This window comes from Coffea eugenioides, chromosome 2 (assembly GCF_003713205.1).
Source record: "Coffea eugenioides isolate CCC68of chromosome 2, Ceug_1.0, whole genome shotgun sequence".
Classification (NCBI taxonomy): domain Eukaryota; kingdom Viridiplantae; phylum Streptophyta; class Magnoliopsida; order Gentianales; family Rubiaceae; genus Coffea; species Coffea eugenioides.
Window position 1 is genome coordinate 22,042,791 of NC_040036.1, and position 18,256 is coordinate 22,061,046.

At 37.1% G+C, this 18,256-nt stretch overlaps 3 protein-coding genes and 1 long non-coding RNA gene across 5 annotated transcripts; 1 reads left to right on the top strand and 3 right to left on the bottom strand.

Moving 5' to 3' along the window:
• Positions 1-6: 6 nt before the first annotated feature.
• On the bottom strand, positions 7-1,487 carry LOC113762601. The gene is made up of 3 exons (XR_003467217.1): positions 655-1,487; positions 410-491; positions 7-122 (listed from the first exon to the last, which is right to left on the bottom strand). It is a non-coding gene; the product is annotated as an uncharacterized LOC113762601 (long non-coding RNA).
• Positions 1,488-1,637: 150 nt separating this feature from the next.
• LOC113762600 (dehydrodolichyl diphosphate synthase complex subunit NUS1-like) lies at positions 1,638-6,048 on the top strand. 2 transcript variants are annotated; one of them, XM_027306131.1, is made up of 9 exons: positions 1,638-1,772; positions 1,959-2,042; positions 2,950-3,220; positions 3,321-3,382; positions 3,996-4,182; positions 4,295-4,391; positions 4,901-4,983; positions 5,129-5,284; positions 5,686-6,048. In XM_027306131.1, the coding sequence occupies exons 1-9, from the start codon at positions 1,728-1,730 to the stop codon at positions 5,691-5,693; spliced, it is 993 nt and encodes a 330-aa protein (XP_027161932.1). In that variant the 5' UTR covers positions 1,638-1,727; the 3' UTR covers positions 5,694-6,048. The 2 variants fall into 2 exon arrangements, with proteins under 2 accessions (XP_027161932.1, XP_027161933.1); XM_027306132.1 differs by lacking the exon at positions 5,129-5,284.
• A 169-nt stretch (positions 6,049-6,217) lies between these two features.
• Positions 6,218-10,160, bottom strand: LOC113759248 (ATP-dependent Clp protease proteolytic subunit 6, chloroplastic-like). The gene is made up of 9 exons (XM_027301816.1): positions 9,901-10,160; positions 9,731-9,807; positions 9,455-9,530; positions 8,257-8,458; positions 8,099-8,164; positions 7,749-7,883; positions 7,338-7,391; positions 6,930-7,022; positions 6,218-6,766 (listed from the first exon to the last, which is right to left on the bottom strand). Exons 1-9 carry the CDS (start codon positions 10,158-10,160, stop codon positions 6,719-6,721), a joined length of 1,011 nt encoding a protein of 336 aa, XP_027157617.1. The 3' UTR covers positions 6,218-6,718.
• Positions 10,161-13,097: 2,937 nt separating this feature from the next.
• LOC113763556 (BURP domain-containing protein BNM2A-like) lies at positions 13,098-14,494 on the bottom strand. Its single transcript, XM_027307388.1, has 2 exons — positions 14,281-14,494; positions 13,098-14,088 (listed from the first exon to the last, which is right to left on the bottom strand). Exons 1-2 carry the CDS (start codon positions 14,335-14,337, stop codon positions 13,180-13,182), a joined length of 966 nt encoding a protein of 321 aa, XP_027163189.1. The 5' UTR covers positions 14,338-14,494; the 3' UTR covers positions 13,098-13,179.
• Positions 14,495-18,256: the final 3,762 nt, after the last annotated feature.

Here is an 18,256-nt window from a genome sequence, read left to right on the forward strand (position 1 = left end):
AACATTTCTTGAGATCAAGAGGGTCTTCACCTTAACCCAAAAAAGTAAACTCCTTTGGTTTCTGTTGTTGTTGCCCCCTCAAATACACATCTCAGCTAGCCTTGCCTGTAAAGCCTCTAATCCTGCATACAATTATGTTTTTGGAAGAACAAAATCAACTCTACTCACTTAAAGATGAATGAAAAGCCAAAAGCAGAAAGCAGAAAGGAAAAACGTCTGGTATATAGAATTTCGACAAAATGTCAAAAGCTCAGCGTTGCTCATCTAAAATGAACCCGAAATGAGCAAAAGGGACAGTAACATTCCAAATTTATATTTAAATTAAAGAAAAAAAATGCAGCGAGCAGATTGGGAAGGAGAAAAGGTTGACTTATTGGGTTAGGAAATAACCCATTTTTTAGAAACTTACCATATAGAGGCGACCTTCAAAAGAGAAAACAGAATTTACAAAATCCCATGAGGGTGGTGGAGCAAATTTTCAAAATCTGTACCTGCAACATTACAACATCATAAAAGAAAAAAATTAGACAACAAAACTCGCAAATAATGTGGGGGAAAAAGAACCAGAAGGCTGAAGAGGCTTTGGAAGAAAGAAGAGAAGAAGCAAGAAGAGTTTTTTTTTTTTTTTTTGAAGAAAAGAACCGAAACAAGCACCTAATCCTCGGGATAGAACAGAAAGAAACAGTGGGCGAAATGTACAGCTGCTGAGCACAAAGTTACTTCGCCCACCTTCTCCAACACCACATTACCAATACAACCTCCAGAAAATAGCAGAACAAAAAAATTCAATAAAAGGGCAACCGTAAAAAAGAGCAAAGCGGAGTGTTAAAACGGTAATATCAACGGGGCTAGGAGCCCAACGACTACATTAGCCAATGACTGCTTCACCGGTTCAGGAGCAGCCACAAGGAGAAAATAGCCTGTGCAAAAATTGTACGACAAATACACAACCACATGAAAGTCAAATGGCAAGGAAGAAGGAGAAAGAGGAAGCAAAGAAAAGTCACGATCTCTCATCAGAGGAATTGTACGGTACAGTACAGAAATAGAGCTCCGATGGGAAGGTGAAGAAAGAAAAGCTCTCTGCCAAAGCCAGCCAACAACCGACTACCAAACAACTATTCCGCTGTTTTTTGACCCAAAAAAAAAAAAATTGGACAGCATGAGGAAGTTGTACAGTATAGTACAGAATAGAGCGCCGGTGGGAAGGTGATGAAGAAAGAAGCTTACTACCAAACAACCATTCCGCCGTTCTTTAACTGCAAAAAAAGAAGGGAAAAAAGAAAAACAGCAGCACCATCCAACCAATCGTATGCTGCCACGTGACGGACGACCACGCTGACGAGGCAACCGGGTTTTCGTGCTTAATCAGACAAGCTTATCGCCACCACGACTCTGTTTGTCGGTTCCATACAAGCACGCAGAACACACCGCATCTACGCTGTAACAATATCACAAAGCAGGCATTGAGCACCTGCAGGACTACAACTTTTCCACCCATCACAAAGCGACACATCAGCAAACCGCACACCCTTTGGCAACATTCCTAAGCACTTAATCTACTTTAGGTTAAATAAAAAATAGTGGTGGTATTGAACTCAAATCTTGTGGTGAAGAACTACATATACAAAAGTCAGAGGAGCACAGTTTCCTTCCCCCAGATAAGTTGCAAAACAAGACTAGAAATTCAACTAGTACCTTTCCTAACTAATTTGAAGACGGAAAATATGAGATCTTGCTTAGTGATCCTCCTCTTCTTCTCAGTTGTTTCGGTAAGTGATTTGCTCTCCCTTTGACCATATATGCTTCCGTACTTTCTCTTTAACAGAAAAACATGCATCTACTCAATAGTACTTGTTCCTCGATTCTGTAAGTGTGATCAGGTTTCTTGTGATTTGTTACCCTCAAGAATCTACCACTGCACTACTAAGATCTTCTTAATTGTACATGATCATCAGCTTGTGTGTATTAGCGAGGCAGCAAGACACGGACCAGAGAATTATGGAAATGAAACACAGGAGCTTCTTAAATGGGCTTCCCGGGTGAGTGATTGAGGTTCAAGAATTTTACTCTTTCTTTTTTCCCAAATCCCTATTGTTGGTTTTATTTTCAAGTGCTTCTTAGGGCATTTAGTTGGGTTGAGTTTTAACATGGATAAAAATTTTCTTCTATTGGAAAATTTTCATTCAAATATGTCTCCAGATCTTGGTTTTTTTTTTTTTTTTTTCTGGGCTTATGCCTCTTTGTGTTCATGGTTTAAATACACAAAGTAAGAACTTGCTAACCATTTGAACTATTGGACGCCACTACCATATTTATAAGAGCTAAAATATGGTGGAACACTCGCCTTCACTCGATTAACTTTTTGGAATCACTTTTTCTCCTCAAAATGACTTCTGTGTAAGAGCTTGTTTTACCTATATAATGGACTACGAGATAAGCTCCTGGATCTTCCACTTGTCTCATGTCATTAGTTTGGGCTATTTTCTCTTTATAGGTGTCATCACTGAATCTGTTCTGGGACTATAGCTACTTCTTAATCTGCTTCAGTCATTTTACGCAATAGGTCACATTTGTGATGCTGGGTTTGGCTTTCTTTACGTGGTGATGATTGTGACCTTGACCAAGGGATAGCTTTCCTTATAAACAATATTAGATGATTCCCAGTCAGAACATTCTAAAAAGTAGAATTTAAAGTTTATCCAGGAAAAAGGGTAATTTATTTTGCCGTGCTGTTAATCAAATTCAAGCATTTTTCAATCTTAGTCAATCTCAAATTGGAGATTACTTGGCCTTATGATTGGTAAATGCTTGATATTTCCTTACTTCAATAACTAACAATATCGATTCATGTTGTTGTTTGGGCTGATTGGTGTACGATACTTTTTCCGTGTCCTCGGATGATCATTATTCTGTGGATATTCATTTGACTTTACTATTTATGTTTAGAGTGGAAATCTGGGTCTTCGTGCACTTTGGCTCATTCTGCATTTTGCCGTCACCATATGGTACTTTCTGCTGGGAGTAGTGCAGTCTTTTGAGAGCTTTCTCATTGCTAGTGATATATTGACGAAATATGAAGCCCTTGATATCAGCAAGGTTCGTTATTTGGCAATGGTAATAGACAGTGAAGAAGCTCAAGAACTTTCAAAAGTTTTGGAGTTATTGCAGTGGGTTGCAGATATTGGTGTGAAAAGTGTCTGCCTTTATGATCCAGAAGGTAAAAGGGATATCCAGAAAGTGAAAATGCTTTAGAATTTACTCAACATTTCCTTTGGTAAGTTTCACCTGACAGGTGTGATAGCATTTTCCTGTTGCAGGTGTGTTGAAAAAGAACAAGGAACCTATCATGCAAAGATTCAGCAGTGCAAACTTGTCTGAGGTATCATGATCTTCATCCACAATTAGCTAGATCCTTTTCTACAAGTATTCATGACAGTATATGTCATATGTCAACCTTGTCAGTTCAATATTCCGTTGTGATGCATATTTTAATGAAGTAATCAATTTTACATATCTATTTTGTGTAAAAGACATTAGGGGCGGTTTGTATGCATGACTTAATATCTTATGTTTGGAATCTGCTGGTTCAGTGTGTTATTATGGTGAAAATGTAAATGAAGTTTTGATTTGCCGAGTTGTTGAGCCCAAGAGATGTGTCAAAGCCCTTTCTCCTGCTTATTGCCTGAGTGGTAATATTTTTTCAAGATACATGGTCTCTGTAGCCAGTCCAATTATTTGGATTGAAGAGTGAAATATTAACTTTGTAATGGTGGACTGAAGGATAATAAAGGTGTTAGGAAACATGAAAGGAAGCAACAGGATATGATTATTTAAATGGAATAGCTAAGTAACGCCTTTCCAAGTATGGCTTTAGTGGGGGAAAAAGTGTTGATATAGCCAATGTCATAGGTTTGATGCAAAGCTCTAGTTGAATTTTGATAAACTTGAAAGAAAGATGGTGCATAATAGACTTGGATTGTGATTTCTTGCAGGAGGCTGCTGTTAATGGTCGGCTTGTTACCCGCAGAAATCTGACTTTGGAGTTTGTTTCATTTGAGGATGGAAAAGAAGCAGTTGCCAAAGCAGCTAATTATCTCTTTGTAAAGCACTATGCAAATGGTACTAAGGAAAAGTCAGATTTTACAGAGCCTCAAATGGCTGAAGCTTTAGGAGCCATTGGTATCCTGTCTTGCCTCTTTTTGGCTTCCCAGATTTTCCGAACATTTAGCAGATATTTTTCTAGCATTGTCTGTGCAAGTTTATATTATTCTTGTTAGTATTGTCTTAACAGGTTCTGGAGGAGCTGATCCTGATCTGCTACTAATTTATGGACCCACAAGATGCCATCTTGGGTTTCCAGCATGGAGACTTCGGTACACTGAAATAGTGTAAGTAAATTAGTAAAGTGCTACGATGTTATTTTTATAGGAGTAAATTCCTCATTGCTGCTGTTTTTGTCAATTCTTAAGGTGCCAAGAACTTTTCTCGGATATGCTTCAGTGGATTACTTTGTAATAGTCCCACCACAGTTGCATCTGTTTCTGCTTGAAATTGTGTAAATAGACTATTGTGCTATTCTGGCCCGGTCACTGTGGTTTTAGTTCATTGCTTTGCCTGCTTTTTGAAATATCTTAGGCATTGGTATCATTGAAATTCGGATTTCAGGTAGAATCCCTATAATAATTGATCTATCCTGCTTCTTCCCCCTCCCGAGAGAGAGAGAGAGAGAGTGCGCGCTATTTTTTCCTGATACTGGCACAAAACGTTTTAATGCGACTTTTGTAAATCGCGTTTGTTTTGCTATAAATATTGACTATTTGAGTGTGTCAAATGCCAATTTCAGTTCTTGCATCAGAATGGTTCGCTTGAATTATTTCTTGTTTGCTGTATGTTGCAGACATATGGGGCCATTGAAGTCTATGAGTTATGGTTCCCTTGTTAAAGCCATTTTCAAGTACACTATGGTGCATCAAAATTATGGTAAGGTTCTTTCTCTTGATCTCCCAAATGACCTTCCATCATAACGCATGCAAAAAAATAAACAAAAACAAGAGTCCTAAGTAGGATAAAATAGAAGACTTTTAAATACAGAAGGAAGTAATTAATTCCGTTAATCTATTCTCAGAAACAACTGATGCTCTGGTCGCTGTGCCTTCATGTGGTCAAAAGTTTGAAACAAGTTTCCATCCCCCTCCTTTTGGGATCAAGGAAAACTATCATGTTATTCATCTCCATTTCCATCTTTTTACCTTATTTGGCGAGTTTAATCTAATGAAAAATGGTGAGTTGTTGCTCTTCATTGATAGGTGGAGGCTGTGGTTGGTTTTATCATGTCGAGCAATGTGCGGTCTAAGTTAATAATTTCTGTATTCCAATAAACGACTTTGGGATCTGCACTTCTTGGTGTCTTAAACCTCATTTTTTATTAGCTTTCTTTTTTCTTTTTATGTCAAAACTTGAAAGAATGCTTTTTTATTGGTTTGTGGGCATATTTTGAATAATAAACATGGGAAACGCAAGTGAGCCTCGGTATAACCTGAATTTATTGTTTGGTCCGAGTAAGAGGGGAAGAGAGAAAAGGGAGGGTTTGGGAGTAGAATTCGAGATATCTTATGATTAGGTGGCGTCTCGGGGACACGATATAACCTGAATTTCATTGTGCTTGATTTCAATTCTTCCCAGGTTCATAAGCAATTTCATCCGCAGTGACGTCATCTTGTGGGACGAGCAGAGTTCGGAAGATGGACCTGACAGACGCTGCTAGTATGGTTTGCATTTTATTGAGAATGTTCTTCTTTGATTGTAGGACCAAAGTTAAAAGGTATCTATTGGCTTGTATGCCCAATTGATTGACCTTTTCGTAAACTCATCCCGTTGTAAACTCATCACGTGATGGAAAATGTTTGTACTCCATTTGCTCTTTTTTTCCTCTTAGGAGTAGGGGGTTGGGAGATGTCTTGGTCCTATGGGGTTGGGACATATATAGTTGGTGGCATTAGTTGAAAGGAATAATAAGAGGAAAAAAAGGCTTCAATTGTTTATCATGCTTCTTATCTACCATCGCAATTTCTATGTGCCTGGGAAAGAACAATTGACTCTAAATGTAAGAGATGTACTTGACAGCTGCAGCATCACGAACGTAAAACCACAAATTTCTTCTGCCCGCCACCACGCACAGTGCTGAATTTGCTTAGTGCAAGAAATTAAGAGGGAATTGAATGCAAGAAACCACGTCACTTTTGACTTATGACTTAATTCTAGTACAAACACGGCAGAGCAACTTGAAGAGAAGCACCGGCCGTACCAATAAGCAAAGATGTTTCATTTTACACCTTCGCCAGGTTCTATTCTTACGCATAACACGTCCAGGTTAAATGATTCACTAAGGTTCTACTGGTATCACAACAACAGAGACTCATTCCACGACTTCCAATTACATAAGCGATACAATATGCAAAGTGTGTTGTAAAAAAGCAAGGAATTTCAATAAATTTTGCTGGGGAGAGTTTGCAATTTAATGTCTCAGTCAACAAGATGTTCCAAGAAGGTTGCAAAACAAGCATTGCCTGGCACCTGCTAAATGGCACATGTCCAATGCCATGCCGTGCTGCCACTTTGCTTGTGCAACATCAAGCCCCGCTATGCTCTGCCGTTTTTACTAGCGCAAGTCACTGTTTGGAAAACATGCTATAGCTTCACGTATCACGTCTACGTTTTAGTATTCTGTTTCTAAAACCCCATCAATTAGACCAAACTCCATAGCCTGCAATTAAGATAGCCATGAAGAAATGCTACTTTTGCTAACAAATGTGGCAGCTACAGTAAAAAAAGCCGATGTTCTCAAACTAATTCCACTTAATGGACAAAGTCTTTTAATAATTTGTGTAATATAAACTAAAAGGAGAGGACAAAGCTAGCAGCATTACCTCAGAGACAGATAAGAAACGATCCCTTTCAGTGTACTGTTGCACTTTCTCAAGAGGTTGGCCAGTAAAACTAGCGTACATTCTGTCAATATTCTGCATTACATAACAATTTAAGGAGTGAAGAACTATAAGTTGACAGGTAGTAGAAGTACTAAAAGAAATTATAACAAGTCTGGGATCACAGATAAATATCATACTAACAGAAACCCAGCCTAAGCAATCAAAGTTTCATTGACATCAGAGGAGAGATGTTCTATACAAAGAAACAACAAATTGGTTGTTGGTTTCTGTTTTAACAACATGTTGGTATACCAAATTCCAGCAAAGAAGCCGGAAGAGCCAATCATAAACTGAAATAATTAGTGGAGAACATCAAAGTAAAGAAGCTGATTAGGAAAGAAAACTGACATGACGAGATTGAACTGCTTCATTCACTTGGCGCCTTACATCCTCCACATGTCCCTGCAAGAAGAAATAAAACCATTTGTGACGGACAGTTAATCAATCTTGCCAAGCATAAAAAATGGTTTCTTTATGTCAAAAGAAGCTAGCAAAACGGTGGTTTCTTTGTGTCGAAATAAAGATCTGCCAAAGATAAAATAACCTATTTATCATCATTCTGTACCATCCTGTCCTTTCCTTCTAGGAAATGAAGTTGAATAAGGGAAACCCAAGAGTAACAGAAAGTTGGTGCACACACCATTGCACTTTATAAGCTATTATTAAATTTGTTCCTCATTCTCTCTCTTTTTTAAGGTCCATCAATGATGACATTTACTCCAAAAGCAGAAAAAATTGAAATAAAGAATGGCATTGTACCCCGCATCCACTTTGCGGTTGATGTATCATAATACGTGCATTTGGCATCGCATACCGCATGCCCTTTTCTCCACCAGCAAGCAGCAGCGCACCTTGGCTTGCAGCAACTCCAAAACATACTGTACCGACCTTAGGCTTTATCAGAGACAAAACAATTGCCAAAAGAGAAGCTACGCTTGTAAAAGCAATGAGTGAAGACATTAAACCAACTGCAAATCTTCTAATTACAAACTCTTAAAAAAACATCGAAAATTCAAGCATAATATGAGCTTTACAGAGGAGAAAAGGCATGCAATATCAATCCAAGTATAAAATCACTGACAGAACTTTGAAAGAGTAGTTATGCCTACCCAGGACATGCAATCGTAGATTGCCAAGACAGAGTAGGTGCTCCCTCCTGGGCAGTTCAGATACATCTGACATGCAGAAAATGCAATACTGGTTATCAATTATTCATGTCACTCTACTAAAATTTTAACTTTATGGTTGATAGGTAATATAACATCACCAAAATATCAGTATCTTCATCAATAGTGGCCAGAGTCACGAGCTGTGATATAACTTGTTGAGCCACCTGAGAAGTAACTGGCTGACCAATAAAGATAATGCGATTCCTAAATAGGACAGTACAGAGATCCAGCGGTCCCCCTGGTGTCATTACAGCCGGCATAATGGGAGGGTTCCCTTTTTTGGCTTCTATAGGACCATAACTGTAGGCGATGAAATATCATAAGAACATAGTGTCTCAAAATCAAGGAAACCATTCTCCATGTAAAAGATGAGCATGAAAAATCTAAAAGAAACTTTGGATACTGTCCATGTCAAATCTGCACCACAAACAACCAATCACAGAGAATTAAATTGTCTTTAGTGATTAAGTGATAGTAAAGATACTAATGTTAGGCACTTTTAGAACAAATATTTCAACGACAAGGTGTACTCTGGTCCACTACAACGAGTTTTGAGAGGAAGCCCTGAAGCAAAATTCAACAATATCTACAAAGGAACATTTCATTATTGCCACCACAATTATTTTCTAGACACCACTTCATCGCAGATGGAGTTCCTTTTTTCACCCTAGCTAGTAGCTAGGCAAAAATAGCCTAGACATATATTTCATGTGGGCATGTTCAAACTTAATGTACTATTTGCATAATAACAGCATAATGCTGGATATTTGAGATGGAGACAGCCACCTTATTGGATCAGTACAACAGTCTTGTATCTACTTTGATTTCTCAATAGTTGAAAGCCCATGAAATGTGGATGCTTTATGCCCCAACCTCAGAAAAAAGAATGCCATAACTTTTTCTTCCTCAGACAATAAGCATAAGATAGCTGAAATTTTTTAACTTAAAAAAAAAACCCCTAAAAAAATGATGGTATTAATTAGATAGGAGCAAAATCGTCCTTATGTTACACCTTTAATAGTCAACAATACTAAATTGTGCATGAACATTCGTTCCTTAAAGAACAATCCAATCCCTTCATGACATTCATAACAGTGAGTTCATTTTGTCCCAAACACGCAGAAAATGAATGAAACTTAACTGCTCATAAACACGTGCAACATTTGAAAAAAAAAAGAAAACTGCAAATGAGTCCTATATCCATAAAGACGCATTACACACATGGAAATGAGCATACATTTAGAGTAGGGACTAATATTTGTAAGCTTAATACAATACAAGGAGACGATAGACAACCTGGAATTCGAGCCAGCACAAGGATCATTCTGCTCATGCTTTAACAAGAACCCGTTTGTTTTACTAGATAATCCTGCTAATTTACCAATAACGTTGTTAAGAAACTGATTGGAACAATAATTAACAAATGTTCCTAAAACCAAATAAGGACCTGATTGTACGGGGAAAGAAGACAAGAAAAGAAAATGAAAAGATAGTACACTTCTTTCCCCAATGGGTATTAAAAATAATAAATAATTTAGGTTTATTATCAGTTCAAAAATATCAAACACTTACCAATTGCAGATAAATCAGCACGGGGATTGGGCAGAGCAGATGGTAAAGATCGCTTCTGATTCCTAAGAGAAAACAATCTATAAACAGAATTGAAATTATCAAAGTAACAACAAATAAGTGCAGCTTTGAGTATCAGTGTGTGTGTCTCTGTATTGTGAATTTGAGGATACCCATCAAGGGATGACGCAGCTAAATACGGCGTCGTTCTCGGTGGATAAGAGACTCTGGGTGAACAAAACGGAGCTGCAATTGTTGAAGCCACCATTTTTCTGATTATGCTCTCGCAGTCTCTGTCTATGCAGGAACGAGAAGCAGCAGAGGAGACGGGGCTGCGTACCACGGCAGCCTCGACAAGGTTTGAAAGGGGATAAGAAGTAATCAAACTAAGAACTGGGCATCTTCGCAAATAAACGAAAGGTAAAGGACTCATGACGATAATTAGTGTCAACCATCGCCAATAAAACATATTAAAATCTGTTAATCGAATGAAACCATGTAATTAGTTGGTGAGTATTTGAAATTTTATTAGGCTTATAAATTGGAGTGTATGTTTAATATGGTTTTTTTTTCCTAAAGAAAAGAGGTTATTGGTAGTTTTTGAAAATTTTATTTTAGTTATAAAGGTGAGAGAAACTACTTAAATGTGAGGGTCAAGAAAAGATGAGATGGTTGTAAAATAAGATTAGCAAGTAATTGAACATGATAAGAAGACTTAGATATGTATAGCGGTAAGAGTCATATAACTTTTTAAAAAACTTAGGATTCGTTTGGATTAGCTGTTTTTGGGATTGTTTTTCAAAAACAATACTGTAGCATTTCGTTTTTCAAATACAAGTCCGTTTGGATTAGTTGTTTTTGGGATTGTTTTTCAAAAACTATATGAAAAACTTTTACTGTAGATGTTTTATGGATTATTTTTAGATGTATTTTTAAAACATGTTTTCGATTATTTTTATAATTTATAATTTTTATAATAATATACATTTATACATTTATAATACATTTATAAATATTTATAAATAAATATATTTATATATTTATATACAAATATATAAATGTATTATGTTATATATAATACATAATTAAATATATTTATAAATGTATAAAAGTATATTATTATAAATGTATAAATTATAAATGAATATTATATAAATGTATAAATGTATAAATGCTTAAATTATAAATAATAAAATATAAATTTTTATATTTTTATACATTTATGCATTTATATTACATTTATAAATATTTATAAATAAATATATTTGTATATTATAATTTATAATTTATAATTTTTATATTTATATACATTTATGTATTTATATACATTTATAACTATTTATAAATAAATATATAAATGTATTATATTATATATAATACATAATATGAATATATTTATAAATGTATAAATGTATATTATTATAAATGTGTATAAATTATAAATGAATATTATATAAATGTATAAATTAATATATTATAAATATACATTAATATTATGTATAAATATACTGAGTGTGTATACACTATTATAGTTGAATGCATGACACATATGTAAAATTTGGATTTTAAATTCAAATTTAAATTATGTGTCATGTAATTGTAAAAATGTATACACTTTCAATGTATAGAAAATTAATCAATTAAGAAAACTACAGAAGCCAATATTTTCTCTAAAAGCCACATTTATTGAAAAAAAGAAACCACATATAAAATCCTATCAAAGTATCGTGCCTATTGCCTTCTTCTTCTTCTTTTTTTTTGTCATTCGTCGCTATTTTATCTATATCTTATTCTATCCTAATCTATTGGGAGGCTCAACTGGACTTATGGGGAGACAGGTGGAGACTAAATTATCATCGGACTAAACGAATGCACTACATATCCGTCTGAATTTTTTAGAAGAGCCACTTATTATGTGTGGCAATCAGTGGAAGGCAAGATTTGAAATCTTGCCTCCCACCCCACCAAGGCCACCGGCCCATTGTTGTTGGAGAATTGAATCTCAGACGGCTTCTTGACCGGCATCATCCTTCCAATTTGTACTGCGATAATACCAAGCATAGAGTGCAATCTGAACGAGTCCAGAAAGTGCTCCAATACCATTGGGAATCGTAACGTTGTAATCAAATTTGAGTGAAGCATAACATAACCCAAACAATACCATTGAGCAAATTAGCAAGCGATATGTACTTCACACTCTTTTTTCTTGATCACATTTTTCATAATTGTCAACGAAGCATGCAAATTACACCAACGAAGATAGACCTTTGCTTCTCGGCGTGCTAGACGGCAAGAGTAATGCCAATTACGATGGCAGTTGCAATTGTTTCAGTCATGAGCAAATAAATGATCGTTTGCCTTTCCCACAAATCAATCGGAGTGAACAAAGAATAATGTGAGAGGTAGATGGCCTCTTTAACAAGTCCAATACCATTGATGGTCGAAACTAAGACGGTTTGAGATTTTACAAATGAAATACCATAAAATATCCACATTTGCACAATTCAATAGCGTCACAATATAAGGGTTTGATCTGAATTCCGCAACTGATTTTGCTATACATATTTTTACGAATGTTGGGACGGTCGAGAGAGAGGTCGAAAGATATAAACATTTCCAATTATCCCAATAACAGTCCTTATCGAATCGATGTTCACCATCTTTGATGTACCTTTCAAGTGTGCAAATGTGATGTTTTCAACTGGAATTTGATAAAAATCTGACCCTAAAAGAGATATAGAGCAATTGAAGCTACGATAATTTAACCTTTGAAGATATGTGCAATTGCTATTTATAAAGATGTAAGGTTTTCCAATTCTCTATAAAAAAAAATGATACTACTAAAGGAAACTCCAATTCCAAACCATGATTCAGATTTCAGACTAACAACAACATAAAAAGTAAAGGCAAAAATAAAAAAGCAAGCGCAAAAGAGCACAAGTGACTTTCAAATTACTAGAGTACCATTCATAAATCGCCTCTTTCAAATTACTAAGAGTTATACAACATGAACCCCATTCTTTGGACTGATTGCTTGTCCGCTCGAAACCAAATTTAAAAAAAAAAATTTTAAAAAAAAAGGAATAAGGAAAAAAGCACTTACCGCTGTGCTATCAACGTAAGCTCGATTTAAGTTTATCATTAACTTCTCAAATTAGTAGCAACTGAGAATCTCTAACAATTACTCAGCACAGAAGGATGCAACTCACAGATGTAGTTAGTAGAGTAGTTATCTAAACAACAGCACCACATAGATTTTTGCTAATTTCCCCAGTTCTGAGTTAGATTCCTGCAGACGATGAAATTTGCTAGTTGGCCGTCGCTTCAAATAAAAGCAAATACAAAATGGAACAAAAACAAGCATTGTGGATTTGCACAACAGGTAGATTTCATTTCGGGAGAGTACTGGGATTAGCACTCCAAACATGTAGAATTTACAAAACTGGCTAAAATTAATAAACAGGAGTCGATGCAACCCACACAAGATTATTCTCTGGGAGAAAATGGCAAATAGGAGAGCCTCCGGGCACAGTTTTCAGGACACGAAATGCTAAATGATTAGGGTCCCAATCCGAGGTATCCATATGACAAACAGCTGCAGCATCCACTCTTCCTCCATTCTCGCCCACAAGCGAAACCTTGAGAAGCTTGTTATCCTTTTTAGTATGGCAGTAGAAGACTGCGTAAGGGTAAGACAGAACATGACATGCTACCATTCTGGCAGGCGAGATCACTCGGGGTTCATCCTGGATTGTATAGTTCTGCAATATGCTAGAGGTTTGTTCTGTTAGGTGATTCGTAGTTACAACTTTCAGTGGGGCTTTTGATCCCAGGATCTCACGTGCAGAGTCAAGCATGGATTCCAGGGACGTTGCGCAAAACTTGGCGTCCTTTGTCGCTGGTTTGAATTCGCAGTGGCTCAGTGTATCTATCATCGCTTTGGCTTGGCGGGAGTCTTGGGAAAAGGAAAAGAGATGGAGAAGATACGGCAGTTGGGACGATGAAAACGGAATGGAATCAGCTTCTTCTCTAGACAGTAGAGGGGGTCTGGCAGAAGGCTCTACGACGGGGAAATAGATTGGAATCCTGTTCCCAAGTTTGATCTGTTTGTCGGTGAAGAAAACCTTTACTGCAAGCTCGTACATATGATCTTTATCCGACGACACAGATGGACTCATTTGATCAAGCTTTTCCGGCACTCCATTTGCTACATGCTTGCGGCCGAGATTGTCGCTGTCTGGTGCGTAGATCGGAGCATTAAGGTTGTGCCTGGTTGTTTGTAGCATCTCGCGCGTCTCTTTATGATCATGAACATTTAAGGGTTCTTCAGCAATTTTCCTGGCTCTACTGCCACAAACACACTGCAATCGAATTCAAATTGATCAAAGTCATGCACACGCTTCAGATTCTGTAGCAGTATGAGATTCATAGCATAGCAGGAATTAGAACGAGCTGTATTGGTGGCAAGAAGCACTTCTCAACCATCAAATACTTGCAAAGCAATAAAGTAGTAGTAGTAGTAGTGTTTTGCATGGCAGAAACTGAAAGATTACCTCCAAGACAACTAACGTGTGAAAGAAGAAAATGCAAGAATGGAGTCCAGCAGCCATGTCTGCTTTTCTGTTAAAACTTCCTTTGCTTTCTCTGTTGTACTCGTGGAAATGAAATTAATGAAAAGGAAGCGGTACTGCACTGCTAAGTTTTTTCTCACTTTTGACCATTACTTATAAATAAGAAAAATCTTGAAGTTCGTTTAATACTAGTACATCTTCTGCATGCTGACCAATTAAGCCAAATTGTAAGCTTTAAATTAGTGGGGAAATGGCATGAGCCACATGGCTACTACTAGCTCAAGGCAAACAAGTCGCTGACTGACTCATCGGAAGCTTATTTTGCAATTCTTTCACTCCACTGACCTACCACTTATAAGCCCCAAATCCGGGAGGAAATGTAGTAGAAAGACGTTAACTAATTTTGACACTTGAGAGTGAAATGAGAAATTTTTTTTTCCCAGGTAAGTCGGGAGAAACTTATCGGCCAATCGAATAAAAGTTCACCTATAAAATAAAGAGTGACTTAAAAGACATTCTATATCTAAATAATAGATACAAGCACGGCCCCCGCGTAAATGGTCCAGCGGTAGCCTCCTCCCACAGGGACCGAGAGGTCCCGAGTTCGAGTCTCAACTCCGCTGGATTCCTCCGCGCACTTAACGTGCTAGGGTTGGGTTGGGACGCCGGGCTCGGGCCGCAGGGGATTAGTCGGACCCCGTAAGAATTGATCCGGACACCCATGTGTCGAAAAAAAAAAAAAAAAAGATACAAGCACGGGATGATCTATCTTATCTTTTCTTTTAGTTTAAGTGCATCGAATGAGTTGAGTTGTATGTTGGATATTGTAAATAAATCTATCTCCGCAATTGTGTCCCTTTCTATGAGCAGGAAACCTGTCTTACCGCTAGCGGATCAGAATTAAATGTTTTCCTTGTTGGTTTTCTTGAATTAAGGTCTCTTTCGGGGCAAAAGACCAGGGGAACTCTCGTAATAGCAACCCGTAGCTCAGCTCATTCATGATTCAGCCAATGCAATTGTTGAATACCTGATTGATAAAAAATTTTTTTTTTTGGGTTAGGTAACAACAAATCCAAGAAAGTGGACTTTTGGAAAGCATATAAAAGTTGAAGAGATCACACAAAGTATAAAAAAAAAAAAAAAAAAGGAGGACACTCTGTCTGGGTTGGAATGCACCTGTAGCGAATTTAGCATTTAGCAGAGCATGCATGAACCTGTCCTACAGCATACATTATTTTATTTTATTTGAAAAAAACACACGCACACGCACGTACGCGCGGAAGTAGCAAATGAACGGGTAATGGAGTTGACCGTTATGGCAACACAGGGGTGTTAAAAGAAGGTGCAGAGAATGTTAAAAGTTTTTGACTTGAGTTTTGTCCAAATGCGTGAGTTATTTGATTCGACAACTTATGCGAGTTTTGTCTTGACTTCTTACTATTATATATATATATATATAAATGCATTGCGTGGTGAAGTACAATTAATTGAGCTGCATGGACGTGGCATGGGCAAAGCCATTCCGGTAAGTGAAATTTTATGGTACTAATATAGAATTGGGAAGAATTCAAGAAGGCTAGAAATGTTGTCGTCTTGCCTTGGCTAGTCAAGGATGGCCGATGCATTTTTTGTCATCACAAGTAACCAGGCCACCTGCATTTGACTGAGCAACCGTGTTACGGCACCTGAACACCACCATATGGGTATGGGTATGGCATCTCCATCCATCTTTTCAGGGATAAAAAATGGGCTATTCTGATTACAGAAATAAACAGCAATACAGCCACAGCCTTATTATTATATATCATTGACATTTAGAACGTGTTAGACGCAGAGTCAATAATACCACAAATCAAGTCCATCTTGTTTTCCTTGATCTCTGGCCACTAACTAGATCATTAATTAATGTTAAGCCTCACAGCTATCATTGCTAGCTAATCTTCAAGTCATACAAAGACACATCACTGGGTACTGTACAATGCCCATTATTGAGGAAATTCCATTTCCCATTTACGCTATTGAGTTACCTGCTCCTCCTGCCGACCTTCCCACTTGGGCTATCAAACAACAAACAACGAACAAAACCCAAACGAAAGCTCAATGACAGCTAATCTCTTTCCTCTTTTGGTCTTGCCGACAAAGACAGTTTTTTAAACAAATCAAACAAGCAATGAAAATGAAGAAGTTGAAGGAAGCTGTCAAGTTTGTTTTGGATTTTGGATTTGAAAAAATAAATTATGGGGCACCTGATAATCAAGAAATAACTACCAATTATGTATACAGGAAAAGATTAAGGTACCATTTTGAATTCAGAAATGAAGAATTTCCCCATCCCCGCCTGGCCCAAAAAAAAAAAAAAAACTGAATTTGGAAATGAAGAAGTATGAATATCACTACAGATGCATTTTAACGAAGAGCTTCTCTGTCTTTCTTTCTTGAACAGTGGAAGGTCTTTCCAGCTTATGTAGCATTTCATCCTGTTATCGGCTTTGTCCTCCAGGAATCAAAGTGGAACTGTTTTTTTTTTTTTTTGAAGAGGTGACAAAAGAGCAACTAACTAATTCAGAGCTATTCTGATTTCCCTTCAGATTTTCATTCAAGATTGGGGGAGCGAACGTGTAGCCTGTTAGCTGTTTCTGGCTTTCTGTTCTCCCGATCTTTTATTGTCGTCTAGAAGTTGGACAAATTTCAGAAAGCTTGCTTTATTAGGCTCATGGTCTCGTGGGATTGGATCAAGGGCTTCTACAATCTATCAAATCTCAATTGTACAGTGCAATCTAAACAATAACACAATAGATACACACACTAATATAATCAATTTCATCCATCCTATTTCGAATTGAACTCATTCCCGCAATTAACTGCGCTGTACAATTAAACACGTGGTTGTCTGTGCCCCTTTCCCACGGCCACGGGATCCATTTATAGTTTTATGCCGGGGTGCTGCAACCTATGCTGTGATTCAGAATATTCCCTCGCTTTTTGACTTGCCACACACTGACGCTATGTGGAATAATAGGACGTGCAAATCGGAGAAATCAAACAGGTAAAAGCCCAAAAACCTTTTCTTTTGGCCGTGCGTGGTGTATTACGTTTTCATATCCAGAAAGAGAGTCACTTTTACATGGTAACTTTGCAGACAAAAATAAAAAGATATCAGATTCAAAAAATAATGATTAGGCTAGAGAACGGTACGGATGGTTATATGGTGGAGACGGTGTGGATGCCTCCAGGAAGAGTAAAGCAATGGTTTGGAAGGATGTGGTGTGCCATGAGCCACCGCAGTAGCACTAATGGGGACGGCCAGCATGTGTTGTTTGGTTGCAGCCCATCGGTGTCGGTTTCCTACCGGTTTGACAGTGAGTGAAGTGCTATCCATGGGACCCGTGAATACTTAGTGATCGGTCGAGGCGGCAGCGGGTAATGAAAATAATTCTATATCACCGGGGACTGTTTTGCAAACTTAGAGTACAAATATCTTGAATAAAATAAGATGAATTGAAATGGTATTTTGTAAAGGCATGAGTATCTTGAATATATTTTTTCAATTGCCTGGAAGGGACAAAAGAAACATCCTGTTGTTTTTTCAATAATTTTTTTTATTTTTACTGTACCTCTCAGTAGAATTCAAATCCAGATCAAATTATAACCATCTATTAGAGACATAACACTGAACCAATCTTGTAAGATTTCCAAGAAATTTTTAGATTGCTTTGGGAAGAATTCTCTTTTAAATGTCCTCAGTATTGGCTATTTTAGACTAAGGTAAATTATATAAGTACAAACTACAACACACTTCCATATAATTAGTTATTTCATTTTTAAGATTCACGTTTTATGTCATCCATAATTATGTGAATACTATTTTGTACGATAGGCATTCAAAAATTATACATACAAATGAGATGCATTGACACCTATGATATATGTTATTAATGTTACATTCGTTGACCGATTT

Excerpts from the sequence above, each read along its gene's own strand:
- LOC113762600 (XM_027306131.1), top strand. The coding sequence starts at position 1,728 with ATGAGATCTTGCTTAGTGATCCTCCTCTTCTTCTCAGTTGTTTCG. Across the intron at positions 1,773-1,958 it reads TCTTCTTCTCAGTTGTTTCG|CTTGTGTGTATTAGCGAGGC; the intron begins GTAAGTGATTTG and ends CATGATCATCAG. Across the intron at positions 3,383-3,995 it reads GCAGTGCAAACTTGTCTGAG|GAGGCTGCTGTTAATGGTCG; the intron begins GTATCATGATCT and ends GATTTCTTGCAG.
- LOC113759248 (XM_027301816.1), bottom strand. The coding sequence starts at position 10,160 with ATGAGTCCTTTACCTTTCGTTTATTTGCGAAGATGCCCAGTTCTTAGT. Across the intron at positions 9,808-9,900 it reads GCTGCGTCATCCCTTGATGG|ATTGTTTTCTCTTAGGAATC; the intron begins GTATCCTCAAAT and ends TTCTGTTTATAG. Across the intron at positions 7,392-7,748 it reads AACCGCAAAGTGGATGCGGG|GGACATGTGGAGGATGTAAG; the intron begins GTACAATGCCAT and ends TTCTTCTTGCAG.
- LOC113763556 (XM_027307388.1), bottom strand. The coding sequence starts at position 14,337 with ATGGCTGCTGGACTCCATTCTTGCATTTTCTTCTTTCACACGTTAGTT. Across the intron at positions 14,089-14,280 it reads ACACGTTAGTTGTCTTGGAG|TGTGTTTGTGGCAGTAGAGC; the intron begins GTAATCTTTCAG and ends ATTCGATTGCAG.